General features: G+C 39.8%; 1 protein-coding gene across 1 annotated transcript in view; it reads left to right on the forward strand.

The window, feature by feature from the left end:
- TDRD7 (tudor domain containing 7) overlaps positions 1-21,063 on the forward strand; it is a 60,456-nt gene that overhangs the window by 27,479 nt on the left and 11,914 nt on the right. The window contains exons 7-13 of the mRNA XM_090274453.1: positions 3,713-4,296; positions 7,665-7,851; positions 13,729-13,840; positions 15,509-15,711; positions 16,594-16,728; positions 19,025-19,111; positions 20,095-20,229. Coding sequence (XP_090130579.1) covers positions 3,713-4,296; positions 7,665-7,851; positions 13,729-13,840; positions 15,509-15,711; positions 16,594-16,728; positions 19,025-19,111; positions 20,095-20,229 — 1,443 coding nt within the window. The remainder of the gene's footprint in view (positions 1-3,712; positions 4,297-7,664; positions 7,852-13,728; positions 13,841-15,508; positions 15,712-16,593; positions 16,729-19,024; positions 19,112-20,094; positions 20,230-21,063) is intronic.

Here is a 21,063-nt window from a genome sequence, read left to right on the forward strand (position 1 = left end):
GTTAGATTTTTGCCTCTCCATCTCTTAGCTGCATTACTTTCAGCATACAGATCATCCTCCCAGGGCCTCACTGTGCTCTAAAATGTGTCTATTTCTACCCTTCTCATAGGCTTGTTAGAATGAAATTAGACCAGCTATAAAAAGCAGCTTCCAGTACAGTATCAGAAACATAACAGTTATTTAGGAAAAGGCAGCTGTTATTTTATGAGGGGCAGCCCAGCTTGAATGAAAGCAGGTTAAAACCCACTGATAAACCAGAGACATGCCCAGCAAGCTCTACAGAGAAAATAGGAAAAGCTAAAGTGGGAAAAAACAGAAGTTTATATTGAAAAAAAAAAAAAAGAGCAGTGAATGACTGAAGTCAAAGGAATTGAAACTCCAAGATGAGGTGAGTTTCTTGCCATCTCAGAGGAAGAGACCATCCCTGCCCACTGCCCACCAAAGGTAATGAGAGCGTGATACCTCAAGTCCCTTCTCAGCTAAAGATGCACAGTGAAAGCCAAGATCAGCCCCAAAAGCTCTGCGCCCACTTAAGCAGGAGGGCTCCATGGTTTTCCTGAAGGAGCCTGTGAGCCAGAACCTAAGGAGCCATGCTGATAGAAAATGACTTGAAGTTCATCTTAATATGAATAGTTGCATTCAGCATCAATGAAAAGTCCTTACTAGGCAAAGGGTTGGGAAGGGAAAAGTATGAGTATATATAGAAACACACAGAGTATATAAAACTACTCATCTAAGATGGTAGAGAAAGAGTTTCTCTGGGTAGATGGTTTGTAAACAGAAGTTACTCTCTACAAGGAACCGTTGCCTTTGATTAAATCTCTTTGGAATATGCTATGAACAGTTATAATTTCTTAAACAGAAACAGCTAAAAACTTATAACCCTTTTTGAGGATCTCCGGCTAAGTATCACTAGCCTCAGTAAGCTGCTGCAGAGACTGCACTGTCTCAGGTATGTACTGGGTGGTGACCATGTAAACTGAAATTTAGAACTTAACTTAGTTTAAACACAAAGGCTGCCAGCCCAATGTAAATGAAACTGTGACTTGACAGACCCATACAACTGTTTTGGTAAACTTTCTGATTTAATTGGACCATACCAATTCTGTTTTAGAGTCCCAAAGAAAATTCTAATTCCATAACAGTAAGTTTAGCTCTGCCAGGCTGCAGAGTTAGCAGGTGAGCCTTCATGGACTCAGAGGAGTTTGACTTCAAGAACTCGAAGTTAATAGCACAGGTAAATGATACAAGGAAGAAGTTAGGACCTTTTAGAATTAAGGAGAAGAAAGTTTCTAGGTATATAGGATGAAGACTTTTATTTGTGTGAACATACAGGGTTCCTGAAGAAGTCGTTTTTTCTAAGTCCTTAAGTCTCATATCTATCAAATCTAATCTGTCTACTCCAAACTTACAGAAGCCCAGAGAGGTGTGAGAAGTATTTCATTGGAGTTGTGATTCCAAATGAGGCAGAAATCAAGCTAAAGATAATGAACTTGTGAGAATAGAAAGTGTAAAGCGTATTAGATACCAGAATCTTCTGATGATCACCAAGGGAAATGGCTTGAATTCCATGGTGTAGGGAGCTCATCTTTTATGTGACCTACGTGTCTCTCCTGTTGGGAGGTGGAGGTGAAGTTCTACAGGCAAATAAATGGACCCACTGAAATGGAGAGGAGGTTGGTAGGTGAAGAAGAAGAAAGGTTTCAAAATGGGCCCGGAAGGCTCAGCTGGCTTTGGGTATGGAGGACTGCCATGTCTAAATCTAAGCTTACATTAATTGGGATTTTATATAGCAAGTGAATGGCTCACATAGAATCATTTTATTTTTTTCATTTGTTCTCTCAAACCTTCTCTGGATGCCTAACCTGCATTCTTGTATCTTATTAAGTATCTTAAAGCCCAGCGAAGATTAGCATTTTAAGATTTCAGATTTTAAAATATGAGTCTGTAGAGAGGTGGACTCACCACTGAGAGCAAAATAAGGAGTTTTGAATATTTGTGTCTCTAAGGCTGAAAATTAGGGACATAAGTTGTGACTGTTGTTTAACGCAGCATCCAAAGTGTCACAAGGTGTTGGCAGGAGTCCGCCAGTGATGATGGGGAATGCCTGCAGATGCTAAACACGGAGCAGATTCCTGTGCATTCGGTAACTACCTCTGCTTTCATTGCTACTTTAGGTTTTTCAGACAAGGAATTTTTCTTCAGTCCTCAAAATTTAAGCAGCACATATCAGCAGAAGAATATAAGGAGGAAAACCTAATGTTTTATTCTTATATTAATATCCTCCTCATATATTATCTAGAATATATATTTAGACTAAAAGGAATCTATCTTAATATTAAATTAACTATGTTTTTTGACTTATTAAATCTCTTATCTGGTAACAATACCTTCTTTACATATACATATTTATGTTCTCTCTTCCTCAGCATTTTTTTTTAAAAAGGAAGTAAATGTGCTTTACTGTCAAGCTACCCACTCAACATAATTTAATATTCTACTCTTCTTAGGGAAGAGAAGACTTCTTGCAAACTTTGGTTATTGCCTTTGTGGTCTGGAATACTCCCCTTAGGGCTTAAATTGCAGCTAAGGAATAGCTGAGCAGGATCTGACAAGACAGGAACATTTCAGAAGGCTGTAAATACTAACTTCAGTCTAATTGGAGGTCAAGGAGCATTTTTGTAAAGGGCCAGAGAGTAAAATTTTACGGCTTCACAGGCCAAGAGCTATGTGACTGTCACCCACAGTCTGGCCCGGCTGCAGGACTCTGCTATTGCAGTGCAAAAGCAAACAATAACCGAGCATGGCTGTGTCACCAGAAAACTTTACTTACACTGAATTTCATATAATTTTCACATCACAAAATAATTCTTTAAATTTTTTTTTCAACCATTTAAAACTCTTAGCTCACAGGTTTTGCAAAAACAAGTGATGAGCTGTGCTGGGCTGGCGCCTACAGTTTTGGACTCCTGGCCTAGTAGCAGAAAGGCTTAGAACTTGGAAAAATGGTGCCGTACATCAGTTTCTCTTCTCTTTCTTCTCTCGTGTAGAGATGCCATCATGCCATACCCCTCGGGATTGTTACCCAGATAAAATTAGAGATTGGATGACATGCAAATGCCAGGCATTTTTAACTCTTGTTTATTAGAGGGGCAACACTTTAAGCTAACTTTCAGCTGTGGTAGTTGTAAAAACCATACTTTACCTCCGGAGTGCCTTTTTCTAAATAATGGAAAGGTGAGGGTTTTCTCAGGCTATTGCAGGGAGAGACAGCACTTCAGTTTCATTTAGATATTTCCTAACTTTCTTTCCCATGGCTTATTCCTGATGGACCTTTCCACCGGCTCATTCCATCTTGTGTTTAGTCAATTTTGTAGGCTGTTGCTTTGGATTTGGCAGGGAGAACTGAACAAGATATGTGGTATACAGAGTAGACCCACTCATGATATCCTAGGGTCGTGGGAGGCCAGATGCCTTGTAAGGAAAATTAATGCTATTTTATTTCTGTTTATTTTGGAAATGTGGCTTAGGGTGTCATTTGCAGGTAAAGACAATGCAATGAAGACTAAGTAATTGAGTAAAATGTACACTTTTGTGTTCTCTTGATTAATTTTAAAGTCGTGTTGCTTTCAAATTCAAAATGGATTGAAGTGTTTTCAGACTGTTTATAGTCATTGAATTATCTGTCATTTGCTTTATTTAAAAATTTCAGGTGGAAAAACCTTACAGTGGTGGTCAAGATTTGCTTCTTTACCCAGCTAAGAGAAAGCAGCTTTTGCGAAGTGAACTTGACAGTGGAAAACTGCCTCCATCTCCACTACCTGCTCCCAAACAGGTGCCACCATTTAAAGGGTGTCCCACAATTATGCCAGGAGACTTTAAAGAGAAAGTTGCAGAACTGCTGATGAAATATTCAAGTGGTCTTTGGGCCAGTGCACTTCCCAAAGCATTTGAGGACATGTACAAAGTAAAATTCCCTGAGGATGCCTCAAAAAACCTTGCCTTGCTTTCTGATGTATGCACCATAGACTACATTTCCGGAAATCCCCAGAAGGCCATTCTCTATGCTAAACTTCCATTGCCCACTGACAAAATCCTGAAGGATGCAGAGCAAGCACATGGCGATCATGCTATCAAGTCTATGGTTGAACAAAAGTATTTGCAGGTAGAAAAGAATGTTGAAAGTGCTAATCCCATTATGGAGAATATAATAGTTCCTCCATTAACCATTCCAACTGAGGCATCCCTGTCTGTGCTGGTGGTTGAACTGAGCAACACAAATGAAGTGGTTATCAGGCAAGTTTTATTCTCTCATTTTTTAGGATCCTGGTGTGCTGTTGTTACTTGCTTATTCTTCACATGGGTGCTGGGGGTTGAGGAAGAATAATATATTCTAAGTTCTATATAGAGTTATAATAAAGTATAATAATATATTTTTTTTCATATTTTGCATCTTTCTCTCAACTTCCAGAACTTCTTTTTTTTTCATCTCTTAGGAGACTTAATATTTTTAAAAAGCCTGTGTTTGTTTGTTTTTAAGATTTTATTTATTTATATTTTTTTTAATAGAGGGGAAGGGAAGGAGAAAGAGAGGGAGAAAAACATCAGTGTGTGGTTGCCTCTCGCACACCCCCAACTGGGGACCTGGCCTGCAACTCAGGCATGTGCTCTGACTGAGAATCAAACTGGTGACCCCTTGGTTCACAGGCTGGTATTCAATCCACTGAGCCACACCAGTCAGGGCAGGAGACTTAATTTTTATTTCTTTTACATTATGGTTATATAAGTACAATTGTCTCACCCAGTAGATGGTGAACATCTTAAAATCAAATTACTTAAAATTAATCTCTACATATATTCTTAATATTTGTTAAATGCTCAAAATATACAACTATTCCTGTGAGATTACCAAGTTTTTAAAATTGGAGTGGTAATATGGTCTGAAAGCAAGTCACCCACTACATAGTTAATACTATTTAATGTGGCACTCTGTGGCATTTACTATAAGTCAAAATAGCTAAGCACCACTTTCCTAGTATAGTACATCAGATTAGACCTTGGACCCAAAGGTGCTCTGGTTCTTGAGACTTTAGATATCATTGCTTGGGAGGAGGAGTCATTACCTGAGTAGCTAATGATAACACGAATTACAAAAAGCAGTCCAGCTCCAGGCACTTTACATGGAGTTTTGGAGAAAATGTAGAATACATAGAAAATATTGAAAGACTATAATTTGCAGTTTCTGACTCAGGATAAAGAATGGGAACTCGTGTCGCTGGATCTCTGAAGGTGTCAGTGTTAGGCTGTGGCTGCGGCTGCGGCTGCGGCTGTGTCTGTGGCTGTGGCTGTGGCTGGACAAAAGAGGCGGAGGCTGAAGCAGAGCAGATCTGTGTGGCTTGGGCTGTTACTTCCCCAGAGAATCATAGCTGAGCTGGGAAGGCCCAAAGAAAGGCCACAAAAGATAAAGTCCTTCAATGAAAGAATGGATCAAAAATATTAAAGCTCTTTTGTTTGAATAAACTAAGTCTGACTGGATAATGAAATGAGAATCCAGTGTCTTGGGATGCTCACTGTAGAAGAATGTATAAAAACTTTAGAGAGGTCTTATTTTATACAGAAGTAGTAAATCTATAAAGCTTTTATTCTAAGATGTGGTATGGCCTAAAGATATAAATAGATAGCTAAGGGTTAGGAGTCCCACTATGTATGGTTCAGTAATAAATTGAGGTAAAGGAAGGATTTTGAGGAACATATTACTAACTTTTACCACTTAACATTGTTTTTAAAAATCTAAATGTGCTTGTTTGCTGGGATCCTTTGGTTGCTGTTACTGATAGCCATTGGTGCCCCTGTCAGAGGCCAAGCACCCAGCATTGGACTAGATCAATCATGTGATTTCTGATGTTCCTTCCAAAGGGTTGGTAGGAATCTGGATCAGTTCTAGGACTTCCAGTCTATCCCAGGATTACTAGGCCCAACATCTCCAGATTATTTAGATCTTCTTTTCCAGTGTAAAGCTGAATCCTGGAGTTAGCATAGCACATTTCAGCAGATGGGTAATGTCTGCCATTAGGTTGACCCTAAATCATTGGCATCCCCCACTACCCTGGAGACTTAGCAGATCCCAGCTGGGCCGAGACCTGTTGTATACCCACATCTTTACTCAGGAGAAGTCAGTAAGCTCTGGAAACTAGGCCTGTAACTCATAAAGGTTCAGAGAGGTGCTGCAGCAGAACCCTCTGATCAAGCATGGGAATCTTTTGTCTCTGGTCTCAAGAATCCAAGTCCCAGGAAGTGGGCACTTGGGTAGCATTACAGATCTTCTAGGAGACTTTAAAGCCAAGAGTGCAGCTGCACTCCAGGCATTACCTGAGCATTTGTAAAGCTCAATTAACCTAAATGATGGAGCGCAGCAAAGTTTCTCTAGCTGTTTCTGGAGTGGATAACGTGTATGCAATAATTGATTTTAAAAATGGCCATTACGTCAACAGACACATTCTTTCCATTTTGTGTAGGACTTTTTAAAGCCTTAAAAAATATATGTATAGTAATGAAAGGTTGACTATGGTATCTTCTGCTCTGCTAATAATTACCAAGAATACATAAAAACACTCCTTAAAAAAAAACAACCACTACTAAAGGAGTAGTATCTTAATGCTCAATAGGACCACACGGGCCCTCAGTAAAAGCTAGAACAAGAATACAAAGAACAATGTGCTTTTGGCATATCCCCCATCTCCCTGGCCAGATAGCATAGCCTTTTAGCTAAAAAGTCTTCATCCTATGGCTGACACAGCTCCTGTTACAGGAGCCAAACTTGCTTAATCAGGTTTTACATCCTAGAAGGCCTTTGGCGGAGCTCTCTCTGAGGGCGGAAGGGCAAAAATACAACAGCCTGTTTGTGGCTGAAAGGAAATAGTATGTTTTGTTAACATGAACTGGGAAAAGGTGACTACAGTTTGTCGACAACAGAAAATTGTAGGAGATAGGAACATATCCTGAAAAATTACTTCTCAGGACACATACAATTTAAGAAGCATTTTGTTATAAGTTATTTCTTCTAAGGGTTTCAGAACTCAGCATTTTGTTGTAATGTGTTCAAATTTGTTCAGTAAGGTGGGGAGGGGTTGCCACATGGTTGTGTTTAGTGTATTTAAGGCTTTTTCTCTAGTAAAATTTCACTGGTTGTCAGAGTTTGAGCCTTGTTTAGACCTAGCCTTAGTTAAGGCAAAACTATGAGCTAGATTTTCTTCCAGTAATCTGCAAATATCCCCAGCAGCCTTAGTCAAAATCTTATGTCCACTCTTGCTATCTGGCCTCCATTGGAATCTCCATTTTCCACGTCTTCCTCTCTTCCCTTCCCTGGAGCCTTTTCTCAGCCTCAGCCTCCTGAAGACTCCCCGACTAATGGACTGTTGTCGAGCGTTTGTGCTCTGTTATGTAGCATACTGGATCTTGTTCTTTTTTGCATGAGTGCCACAATTTTATATTTTCTTTTATTGATATACATGTTTGCTAAATACATGTTCTCCTCCCTGTTGATATAAGCAAGTCTGAGGCCGGAACCAAAGATGGCAGTAGAGAAACAGTGATGTTAATGAATTCTTATGGATTGCCTCCTCCTGTGTTGCTTCATTGGTGTTCTCTTCCTTTAACTAATTCAGGTATGTGGGGGAAGACTATTCTGGTGCTCAGGAATTAATGGAAGATGAAATGAAGGAGTATTACAGTAAGAACCCTATGATCACACCAGTCCAGACTGTGCATATCGGGCAGTTGCTGGCTGTAAATGCTGAGGAGGACGCTTGGTTACGGGCACAGATCACCTCCACAGAAGGGGACAAAATAAAGGCAAGCACTCTTTACTTTGTCATAGTGTTATGACAACAAGCACATATGTTTTCAAATGAAAATGCTGCTTCTAATAGTATATCCTAAGGACACAATAAATAAACTATTTATTTTTCTCCAGAAGTTGAAGAGATCATTTACAAAAGGTTGTCACTGTCAGCTTTTAAGTCAGTGGTGGTTATATTATCTCAAAGTCTTAGTGAAAAACAAAAAACAAGGGAAAAATTTCCTTCACGAAAGTGTCCATACCCCATAATGTAATCAGGAAGACCCTTTATTCCCATTCCCAGAAAAAATAGTAACTACTGATCAGAGCTCTTTGGGCTTCTGGTCAAGGTCATTACTTTGGAGCAAGGGAGACCATACAGATCAGAGAAGATGACATTCTTCTTCTGCCCTCTTCTGCAGTCAGCTGAAGACTTGGGACCTGCTCCAACTCTTGCCCTCTCGGTCGCCTTGGAAAGGTCAGAGGGCTCTTTCACCAGTCTCCTCCTTCAGCAGGCTCCGAGGCTTCGAGACTTGGCCATGTTTCTGGTGGTTGGCCTTGGCCCCATTGCCTCTTCTTCCCCTTAGTGCAGAGCTGAGAACCAGAGCTCTCTCGCCCTGAATTCAGCACAGTTTTATCAAGATGTTGCTATTTCTGTGGCCTCTGTTCCATAGTATAAAACCTGTTCCTAAAACTAATATAAAATTGTATGTCAACTATAACTGAAAAACAAGTTAAAAAACATATAAATAAATAAAAACTGTTCCTTGTGCCAGTGTCAGCCCCTGGCAAATAATCCCTTTTGTGTCGCCAAGTACAAATAGCCACTCCCTGAAGCCAGGCTTCCATCCATCAGATACTCTGCCCTGAAATCCCCGCCTTCAAACACAATGTCAAGGGGTCAGAAAGGGATGCTTGTGGTTTCTTACCCAGTTTGTCTGATAGGAGAGGCCCTGACCACCCGGCCACTTTCTGCCACTCAGAGAAATTACTCCTTAACCAAATCTACTGAGATTAAATTTTTAAGCCATTTGACCAGACTTTTAAAATCTGAAAATTGACTAACAGTTGGGCAGTTTGTTTAAAGTACTTAACTTTTGTGACCCTTAAATATTAACACAAGAGGAAACATAGGTCTGCAAAAAGCCTTGTATACACATTTGTGGTAGCTTTATTATTAATAGTTTTAAACTGGAAACTACCCAAATGTTTACCAACAGGTGAATATATAAATAAATTGTAGTTTATCCATATAACGGGATACTATTCAACAATGAAAAGGAATGAACTGCTGAAAACAGTCACGTGAATAAAAACTCACAGGCTATCAGGTGAAAGAGTTGTGCTGAATGATTCCATGTCCATAAAGTCTGAGAACGGGTAAAATCGATCTGTAGTGATGGAAATCAGATCAGTGGTTGCCTGGGGCAGGAGGTGGAGGTGGGTTAACTGCAGACATGGTCTGTTATTTTATAATGGTAATTATATGGCTATCTACATTAGTAGATGGTAATTATATGGCTATCTACATTAGTCAAAACCCATCCAACTATACTTTAAATGGGCATTTTTTATTCAGCATAAATTATAGTTGGATGAATTTTTTTTTAAATCTGGAAAAACCTAAGGACCAAGTTGACAATGACCAGCAGAGAACACAGTGTGATTAGCAGCTTGGGCTCTAGTCCTGACTGCCTGGTAATGGTACCCCTGGCCAGGTTCCCCCATTCCCCTGGGTCCACAAAGCCAAGGCATTAGACTGAATGACTTGGAGTCTGAGCTCTTGGTCCCTAAGGACTCTTCTTAGCTGTCCCTTACATGTATCTGGAATAATTTTTTTTAATCCTCACTTGAAGACATATTTATTGATCTGAGAGAGAAAGAGAGAGAAACATCAATCAGTTGCTTCTCATAGGTGCCCCAACTGGGGATCAGACCTGCACCATCTGGTATACAGGATGGCAATCCAACCAACTGAGCCACCTGGCCAGGGTTGTATGTGGAATATTCTTCCATGGGGACATCACAAGCGTGAAAACGCTGCAGTAGTAGCCCTGTGTTTGCTGGCATCTCCTCTGGGAAAGAAAAGCACAGAGGGGTCAACCTTTAACACAAGTGTGTGTAGAAGAGTGGGGTGGGAAATGCTTGGGAGAGGGTCCCAGAACCAAAGCCAGAGTGCCCCTCAGTGCAAGGTCAGGACCCCAGGAGGAGAGCTGGAGCAGAGGGCAAGGCTGGCATATCTCGGAGACCTTAGTGCAGCAAGGAATGGATGCCCACCCAGGTGATCAGACTCAAGTCAATGTGACCCGTCACTGCTTTTGGCTTACTGAGAAACCTGAGTGGGCTCTAGGTGATAGGGGATAAGTACCCCCCACATTCCTAGGGGAACTTTCTCTTCCTGACCATTTTCCTGCCCTTAGCAAGTTCAACAAAACAAACTATTTGAAGGCATAGAGATTGCTTGCGAAGAGATGAAACCTACACAACCCTAGTGACACATTAACAGTGCAGCAGTGTTTCAGTAATCACACTCTCCACAAGGATCTCTCCCAGTCTGAAATCTAAATGGCAAAAATCACTTGGGCCTCCCTTCCTTCCTTCCCTCTCCTATGGGAGTTTAAGCCCTGGAGGCAGTCACACCTGAGTTTGAGTCTCAGTTCTGCCATTTCTAGCTGTGTCGCCTTGGGAAAGATATTAAAAGTCTGATCTCTTTCCTCCTATAGTCAGTTACTATCATCATGCTGGTAGACTTTTTACAAAAAAAAAAAAATTTATTGTATTTTTTCCCATTACCATTTAACCCCCTTTTGCCCCCCTTCCCCTTGCCTGATATACTTTTAAATTCTTTTTTTTTTTTTCTCACTGTTCTGGGCCAGGGGAAAAGACAGACAAGTCCTTGTTCTCAAGAAGCTTATATTCTTGTGAAAAAAAGAAGATAATGAGGACATATACAATAAACAAACAGGACCATTGGAGTACAGTGAAGGAAATAACCAGGATGCTGTGACAGAAAATAGCCCCAAAGGAAGGGATAAGCAGGGAGATGTGATCTGGTTCATTTGCTTCAAACATTGTTCCAGTACCTGTACCCGTACCTGTGTGGGGGTGGATTGTAGTGCAAAGAAGGGAAGCAAGACCAGTTGGCTATTGCAGCAGCCAGCAAAGTGTAACTTGAATTAGGCTGGCATTAGTGGAGAAGGAAGTAACAGGATATATTTGGAGGTAAAACTGATAAGACACTAACTCATTGGATTTAGAAGATAAGAGAAGAGAAGATTCAGGGATGACTTCTGGGGTTGGGACTTGAGTAATTAGGTGGACAGTGGTGCCATTTATTGACTGTGAAGTCAGGGATAAGAATCAGTGTCTAGGACAATCAAGAGTTGTGTAGGACCTGTTAGGCCTGAGAATAACTATCAATGGATCAATTTGGAGCTCAGAGAGAAGTCAGGATGGAGATATATTCAGTTGGGAGGCACCAGCATATAGGAGCTACTGGAAGTCATGGAACTGGGTAAGGTCATCTAGAGGAAGAACACCCATGGAGAAGAGAAGGGGACCCAGTACCAGGCTCTGAAACACGTCAGCGTTTAGATGATGCGCATAAGAGGAGGAAAGGAGACTCTTAAGAATGGCAAAGAAGAAGGAAAACCAAGAGGGCCAGTGTCGGGTATCTTCCAAAGAAGGGAGCGACCAGCTGTTTCATTCTGCTGAGAGCTGTGAGCTGGGATTAGGAATAAAAGGGGCAGCTTGGTGTATTGTAGTGTTAATGTCTTAATGCGGCAGTAGTTATAGCAATTCTGGCCTGATGTTGTTCCCCACATCACCTTGAGCCTGACAGAGATGAATCTTTCCCTTTACCTGGAGACACCCTAACTACTTTGCAAGTCTTGTTTCTCTTGAACGATACTATGCCTGAGAGCAAGTACTAATTACCTCCTTGCTTGTTGCAGTCCTTGGTATGAGAAACAGGAACGGGCACTGACCCCTTGAGCTTGGTGCCAGTTTGGTCTGACATCGTGGGGATGTCCACTGGTCGTTACTCAGGTGGCGCTATGAGATCTTTGGCCACTTGATGGTGCCAGAGAACCAGGAATGGACAGGATCCTGATGGAGGGACTATGAATGAGCCTGCTTGTGTGGATCCCAGAGCATTAGAGAAACTACAGAGCAGAGGACACAGGCCAGAGTGTGGAGAGTCAGACTGGCCAATCCATGGGCAGATGCTTTATAAACTTCATCTGCCATATAAATACATGGTATTATGATTCAAAACGAAAAGAAGAAAACAAGCTCTAAACATTACAGAAACTCTTTGAAGATTTTAGAGCAGTTATCCTTTAGTCTGTTGGTGCCAGGACTAGATTCTAAATTTCCCAGGAGTCATGATTTCACATACTCTATCCTATTGTCAGGTCCTGGTATCCCCACTTTAGGTCTGGGAAGAGCAGAATCCAAGTTGTAGGTGGTGGTAGTCATGAAGAGAAACAAAAGCAGCCTGAATCCTGGGGCCTGTGCGAAGGAAGACCAGGTACTAATCTGAGATTGGACAGATGGGCCTGTTTGTCTAAGTGGCCGGCTGCCTGAAGTGGGCACCCTGCCCAGATCTGGGCCTAAGGGAGTGTTGAGTCAAGATGTGGACTCTTGAGAGAGGATCCTTTCCAATGGGCGATATGCAGGCTCCACAGATCCAGTTATCAGGCAGTCAGGGGAAGCCTTAGTGGCCTCTCCGTTCTTACTTTCCTCAGATTCTCTGCTGAGAAGAATTTTTGTTTTGTGTGTTTACCATACTCTAGGTACTAAGAAGCTGTGAACTTTAGTTTGCTGCAGAAAGTAAAACACTCTATTACTTATTCTTTCTTTGCCCTTGATTTGTTTTATTTTGTTTTTATAATAACAATCCTCTGCTTTAACTAGAGAACCATAAAAGGTTTTTAACACTTTCCCTCAGATTGTTAGTTATCATTTTAAACCACAGCTTAATATTTCTAGATTTTTTTAACCCCCCAAAATATTTGTTTGTCGACTCCTTTTCAACAGAAGTTTTTACTAATACTGTAAAAATAATATTCAGACTCTTAATGATCTGTGCTGATTGTGAGGAAGTTTTGTCCAGGTTTCTGCAAACACAGAACTCTGTCCAGCAGATTTGGGGCCTTTTGCTGAGCTGGATAAAGGCCTAATCCAGCCTCACACCCTGAAACAAACAAGTACCTGTTCTTCCCGTGTAGAATTCAGTGTCATCCAGCCATGACATCAATGTTGTCACTGACAGAAAGCATCTGGGACCCTGGAAGCGTTGTAGCTGAGAGCAGCCACCATGAATGCTGCTTTGGGAAGTTAGAGTCTGGTAAATACCACCAGACTGACTCCCTCTTTAGAAACAAATACTGCTGCCTAAGGATACAAATCCTTAGTGGAAGTGTACAAATCACGGAGGAATAAGGTGAAGCAAGCATTAAGAAATGAATGAAAGGGTGGACAGGCACGGCTGCAGAGCCAGGTGGGTCTGTTGCTGAGACGCTGGCAGCGGCAGGGCGTCAGAGCTCACAGTCGCCCCTTCCTCCCCGCTGGGAAGGCGCAGTGGAGGAGTGCGGCTTGGGAGTCAGGAGCCTCGGCCCTGGTCGCAGCCCAGCCTTGCTCTTCCGGCTGAGGCAGGGCCCCTCTCCTGGCATTTCCCAGGCAGTGCGACACCACTTAAATGGTGACTGTGTAATAAAATGGAACCAGTTGTGTGTATCAAGTGATTCTTTTTTTATTTATTTTTTATTTTTTATTTTTGGTTTTTCAATTACAGTTGTCCCCTTTTCCCCCAATTTCTCAAGTGATTCTTTAAGAAGTGAGGATAAAGAATTTTATTTGAACCTAAACGTTGTTTTGGTTATCATTAGGTATGCTATGTTGACTATGGATTTAGTGAAAATGTTGAAAAGAGCAAAGCATACAGATTGAACCCAAAGTTCTGTTCACTCTCATTCCAAGCTACAAAGTGTAAGCTGGCAGGTAAGAGAAACTTTTTTGAAAGCTCTTTCCATTTTAATGCGTTATTACCATTGTACTTTGTGGTTAAATCCTATAATGTACTAAGTATCTCTTGAGAGTTATAAATAAATTCATGTCTAATATCATCTTTATAAGATGTTATTATAAAAATTTTATAATGTTTATTATATTTTTGTTACATATAACATATATATTTTATTTTATTATAAAAAGTCTATTGACCATCTTAAGGGGTCTTTTCATTGTTCTAACTGCCCTGGTAACAACTGCTAGAGGCTGTGTGGCATGGAATTTGATCTATTTAAATCATGTTGTTCAGTCTGTTTTGAAATGACTCCCAGCTTTATTCCCAGTGAGATGAACTCTGTGGGTGCTGCTTATTACCAAGTAACAGACCCTCGTGCGCCCAAGCACGAGTTTGACTGTAGATCATGTGCAGTCTCTGGCATAGTCAGTGTATCACTGTTCTTTCCTTCCTCCTCAAGAAAGCACAGAGGAATTCACATAGGTGAGAGTGACATTGTAGGGATAACCTGAAAGGACGGAGGCTACAGTGGCCATGCTAATGAGGAAAAAAGACATTGAAATATGTACGCATCATGCCAAGGGAGCCTGAGCTAAATTCAGAAAAGGATCAAAATTTTTCCATAAAAATTAACCCCGGGAAGAGATCCCTCCTTCCCAACAAGGATAAATCTTTATGTCAGAGGAGCTGGGTTTGGTTCTATCTGCGAGATAAATCTCAAGTTATTTTAAAAGCCTGTTATAAACTTGCGGGAGTTAGATTTGAAAAGAACATATCAAGAGCACAGGACAAGATTTAGGATGCTGAAAGGAAAGGTTTGGTAACAGCGATAAAGTTACATGTCTAGAGAACAAAACTAGAACAAGAGAAAGGCAGCTCAGAGGGAGCCTGTGCACTTCTGCTGATGGACTTAAAGGGGGTAAATATAAAAATAGACATGAGCTGGTTTTAATTAGTTTAATAGAGTAATATAAAGTTGTCAGTTATATGATACATAAAATTACAATTTTCAAAGAATTGGAAGAGTAATTAGACTAAAATAAAATTCACCTATGTCCATATTATGTTAAATACTACTTAATCTTTCTGTGATAAACCAGAAAGAATTTTGGTATATTTAGGCTCATTGTGATGTACTCTAAAAAAGAAAGAAGAAAGGAAAAAAGGAACGAAGGAAGGGTGGTTGTCTAAATTTCCAGTAAATTCATGTTCATTTTATAAGAAAGAAATAATAATTGCGTATATTTAATTAGAAAGTGAAAAAAGTCAAGGGTATATTTTTAGGAAGAACATTACAAATACATGACTGGCAGACATAACTGATTGATAGCTTCTTTCATGTATTAGACTTTTTAACTATGTATTTGGATAGAAAGTGAAGGCTATTTCTACTAAATTAGAAATTTTGATTGGTCATCAAGTTTTCTTGTTTTAAATTACCTGCCTTAGTGTGATATATTCAAAAAGGCAAACACATCATATATCTTAAAACCTAAGGGTGGGTTATGAAAAGGAGATTGTAAAACAAAGCTTCCTTTGTAATAGACTCATAATTGTAATAAGTGTAACAAGCACAATCAATCTATCCATCTTAAAATGATTCTGCTAATTAAGTAGAAATTAAAATATTCAATATTTTTCAGGGTTGGAAGTTCTAAGTGATGATCCTGGTTTAGTGAAGGTGGTTGAATCTTTAACTTGTGGAAAGATCTTTGCAGTGGAAATTCTTGAAAAAGCTGATATTCCACTTGTTGTTCTGTATGATGCCTCAGGAGAAGATGGTATCAATATCAATGCCACCTGCTTAAAGGCCATATGTGACAAGTCACTAGAGGTTCACCTTCAGGTACCACTGTGACCACTATCGCCAACTGTTAAACATATCAAAGGAAAGAAGGTTGTCAGAAAGGAATGTTATAAGTTTTAGGCTAACACTAGATAGAGACAGATTATATATAAAAAAGGGGAAGGGGGACTGGAAGTGGGGAAAATGCCAAAACCTAAATAGTAATTATTAGGAATTGGATTTTTGTTTTATTTTCCAGTTTCTACAATAAGCATGTATTAATTTCATATGAAATTATTTTGCAAAGATAATAGAGGAGGATATTACAAAAGAGGGAAAATTAGATTAATGAATTAGATGTTTATTAAATTATTAGCTTTAACAGTTTTTAAATGTGAAGAACATAGATGTCCACAAAGAAAAAAAACCTTTAAATAAATTATATAATAACCACTCTGAAGAATAGGATGAGATGTTAAAAATTATCCTTTTAAAGGCTTCATAGCAAGATTAGGAAAATATTTGTTCTAATAAGTAGAACAACAATAAGTTATTTTTATATTATAATTTGACTAAAGATAGCTAAAATTAAACCTTTATTATAATTAAAACTTTTAAAATTACTATAATTCATGTGGACTGTGAATACAGGTTGGAAAATAGGCTGATAATAGGATTGATTTGGTGAGAGTTTTTTATTTTAATTTCTGTTAATGTTGCAAAAATATCTTTTATGTAATAGTTCTTTTTCTAAATTAATGGGGAAAAATAAAGTTAAGGATATTATCAGCTTTTCAGACAATGGAAAGTGTTAATAAGTTAATGTATGCGAAAAGACTACTTTGTGCCTGACACAAATGATATCAGATAATTCCTTTTGGAAAGAGAGGTACCCCTATCTTCTATTCTCAAGCCTCTTGGCATGTCCCTTGTTTGTTCCAGATGGATGCTATGTACACAAATGTCAAGGTGACTAATATTTGCTCTGATGGCGCATTCTACTGCCAGGTGCCTTGTAAGGGTCTGAACAAGCTCAACAACCTCCTGCAAAAGATAGAGGACTACTTCTATTGCAAGGTATGGCAATGCATCATCTACCCCTAAAATTAGTCCTAAAATTGCAAATAAGAGTGGTCACTAAATTTGTCTAAGTATAAATAGCTTTTGAATAGTTAGAGGTTGAATTTCTAGAATAGTGGGTGAGAGCCACAAACTGCATACTTCAAAATGAAACAAAACAAACAAAACCCTCCCCTCGTTGGTTTCTGCACTGTAAAATGAAGGCAGCAATAATGTGCACCCATAGCAGTGTCACGAGAACAAGTTGCAATTGCGCCTGCTTAATTAGCACAGTGCCTGGTGGATAGTAAGTGCTCAACAGCTGGTGGGCTTGTTACTTACAAGGTGCAGGTGATGATCCAACAGTGCAGCTGCCTGCGTCTCTGTCCGCCAGAGCCACTATAGCTCCTCTGCCTTGGACAACAACGAAACCACGGGATTTAGGAGAATAAAACCTCCAAGGCATCACTCGCCAAGTTCTTTATGGTTTCTGAGAACCTGCCACCTCAGTAAATGTGGTTCTGTAGTTTAAATTTATTAGGAAGCTCCTTACTCTTTAAATCTAGTATTCTTTTCTGAATCAGGATATGGAGAGGTTTTGTTGTAAGGTTCTAAGGTGATTTCCTTACCTCCATTAGGACATTATAGTCATGATCCAGAATGTGCTGTAGTTTCCAAGGGACTAAACCCCAGTGCCGTCCTGGCTGGTTTGGCTCACTGGATTGAGCGTCGGCCTGCGAGCTAAGTGTCGCTGGTTCGATCTTCCAGTCAGGGCACATCAGAGAAGGAAAACTCTGACTCCAAAAAACCTCTGCTGCCTTGCGGCATACCTCTTCAGGGGAAAGGCTAAGGGAGTAAACCCTGACAGAAAATCCGGAGCCGGAGTCCCTAAGGCGGTTTGACGTTGTAGTCAACACCGGCAACTCCTGCGGCACACCTGAAGCCAAGCTGTATTGACTCCGTCTTTCCCTTGGACCCTTCAGCTGCGAAGAGAGGGGGGGTCTGCTGCATGGGCAACAGCAGACCCTCCATATCACCCTGCCCTGTCTCTGCAGCTTCAGCTTCACTGGAGAGGACACTCCAGCGTCATCGCAAGATGTCGATTCAACACGGGAGGAGACAGATAAGATACCGTGTCACTCCCGAGTCGGACTGCACAGCCATTCTCGGCGGTGCAGATAGACTCTTAAGAAGCTACACCATCGTCTCTCGAGACAGACGGCTGCCGACGACGACGAAACCCCAGTGCCACTTCAGCCCTGACCCCCTCGCCCTGGAAGTGACCCCTTGCCTCTAACCTACAAAGCACAGTGAGGGCCTCATGGCACTTATGCAGTAATATATTTTAGCTATTTGGGTGTTTGTGTGTCTTACTAGAGTATATGCTTCTTGAGGGCAGAGACTGAACTTTCCTGGTAAACACCTAATTGATTTAGGTACCATAGTCCCTAATCAAGTGTCTTACATAGAATAGGTATTTCAAACTTTTTGCTGACCTGGGTTAAGCGTGTGTTCAGACTACAGCTTAGAATTTAGACATTAGATCTGTAGCTTGTTACAGATGTTTTAAATGTATCTCCAGGTCATTACTGAGGTTGGATTTGCTAGTCTATATGGTGGGGAAATTGAGACATGCAGAGAGGCTGACTCCAGTGACTCATTTGCATGCATGTGCTTATGACCTGTGGTGGTGATAGTCCCTAGTGCTCTTGTAACCCAAGTGGAGACGTTACCTGTGGGGAAGAATACATTGACCCTGAAGGAAAGAGACCATGGCAGGTCCCCAGCTTCAAGTTACAGCAGCAGAAGAGGATGAAGAGACCTACAGCCATGATGTGTTGCCATTTCACTGGAGCTGACATCCACATTTGTGTTGATAACATTTCTTTTGGGATTAAAATCCTATCTTTGGATCTAAATGTTAAAAAATTAAAAGAGACCTTATTGACAGCTAGCCCCACCACCTCACTTTTCATCTAAGCTGTTCTCCTCTTTGTCAGACTCAACCTCCCTCTTCATGTTTAACTGATGGCGCCAGAGCCTGGGTGAATCATTCTGACGTCCATGCTAACATTTTTAGACATTTTAACAGGGATGATTTATGAGCCATGTGCAAGGAAGGAGCACAGATCACTGCCATCAGCAAATGTAGAGAAACAGTGCAGAAGTTCTCTAAGCTCTGGGACATGCTCTGCATCCTCTGGTTACATGTGGGTGAAACAGCCAGCCTGAGCTACACAGATGTTTTTCTAATGGTGTAGCAATATGGGCTTTGCTAAGAGTAATAGAAGTGTCATGCAATTCTGTTTTGCAGCACATGACCTCAGAGTACTTTGTTTCCTTACCCTTCTCTGGGAAAATCTGCCTCATCCATTCCGAAGGAAAATGGTTACGAGTAGAGGTAAAATCAGTCATTTGACTTTTTCTTTTTTTCCTAAGATTTTATTTATTCATGTTTTAGAGAGAGGGGAAGAGAGGGAGAAGGAGAGGGAGAGAAACATCAATGTGACAGAGAAACATTGATTGGTTGTCTTTCATACACACTCCCTGACCAGGAACTAAACCCACAACCATCGAGTTGTAGACTTGAAGTTCCTGCCCAGACAACCATCCCCATGGGGTTGTATTTGGCCAATATAGTCATATGCAATGACAGCAAATATCACAATGGCTTACTGAAGGAAAGTATGGGCATTTAAAGGTGCACCCAGCATCTTACATTGTGATGTTACCATTTGATCACAAATAGTTAATTATTGCCTTGACTTAATGTGTAATTTTCCCATTTTTGAATTATTAATTTAGACTTATTTACCTCTCTGATTTTCTGAGTTTCAAATTTTTAGTTAGAACAAATAATAATAATCATTATTGGGTTTTCTGACAAAGCTATAAAATACAAAAATATGTTATGATTTAAACATATGTAGTATTTATCTGCTACAAGTAAAAGTTCATTCTCTGAATTTATTCTATTATTTATTTCCTCATTGCTAAGACACAATCTTTTTTATTTCTCATCTTAATATTTTGGAGAACAGACTGTCCCTTCTAATCAGCAATATATAATAATGTATCAAATTGTTTCATAAAAGCAATAGTGTCTTAGAATTGAAAACAGTGAATATTACTATGTTTATTAATTCTATTGATTATTACTAGTATAGTGATTATTGCTAATTAAATAAATTAACAACCAGCTGTTGAAATCAATTCTACTCTAAAAGAATACCTAGAAGTACATTTTAAAATAAGAGAAAATTTAATAACAGAAGCCTTTATTGTTTTTATATGCAATTTAGAGTTGAACAAAATGTAATGACACAGGCTCATTCTGGTCTTTTGGATGTGCTAATAAATTAGCCAACACCTGTGTCATTGCAGATCATGAACATTCACAGCAGCCGGGCTCTCGATATTAAATTCCTGGACACTGGCAATATAACATCTGTAAAAGTATCTGAGCTCCGGGAAATTCCCTCTTGGTTTCTACAAGAAATGATTGCAATACCACCTCAGGTACTGTGTGTTATAAGCCTGGGAGGTTTGCTGGAAGAGACTTGAATGTATTTGTAATCGTGTTCTGAGGTGCCCACTCAGTTTTGATCTTGCTAAATTGGAAATGATCCAAATGTGATTGTTCACTGGTTTTCAGAGGTACAGTTCAGCTTAGACAAGACCACTCAAACTTATAGAACATTTTCTGATAAATGTTTAAGTATGTCGAGTCGTTAGGTTATGTTGTCCAGTTAGAAGTTCTATTAATATTTTAATATAATCAAGCCAATGCTGACTTCTATGCAGCTTCAGGGTATTGTATATAAGTATTTACCTCCAGAGTTCTTAGTTTAATTAGGTAACCATTTTCTTTGGAAATCTGTTTATATTTAATCATTTTCTTATATGATGTTATCCTCATATTTTAGTAAAAAGATTAACTTTAGCCCATCCCTCCTCTGTTGGTAAAAATTTATGATAAGAATTTTGAATTATTTTGAGTTAATTAAAATTGTTAAGAACTCCTTCCTACCTTTAGGAGAAATGGAGGATTTTGTACAGAAATTAATCATTTTTTGAAAGCAAAATTGTTTGGCATTCTGCGATTGTAAATGGCTTCTTATACGTGCCAGAAGATATCTTGTGGCATCAGACCTCAGTGAATAAAAAGTACTTGACCGTAATTAGCACGGCGTTTCTAATTTCTCTCACTCCAGTCACCACTGCCTTTTCTAAAATATTGATTACAGAAAAGCTGTTTCACTTGTCATCAAGCCAGTTTTAAAATCACTTTTATTGTTGCTCACCCATATATTGAAAATTGTTAGACTTTTAAGTGCTCCTTTCACTTGATAG

Source organism: Furipterus horrens, unplaced genomic scaffold (assembly GCF_987537825.1).
Source record: "Furipterus horrens unplaced genomic scaffold, mFurHor1.1.pri manual_scaffold_4, whole genome shotgun sequence".
Lineage (NCBI taxonomy): Eukaryota > Metazoa > Chordata > Mammalia > Chiroptera > Furipteridae > Furipterus > Furipterus horrens.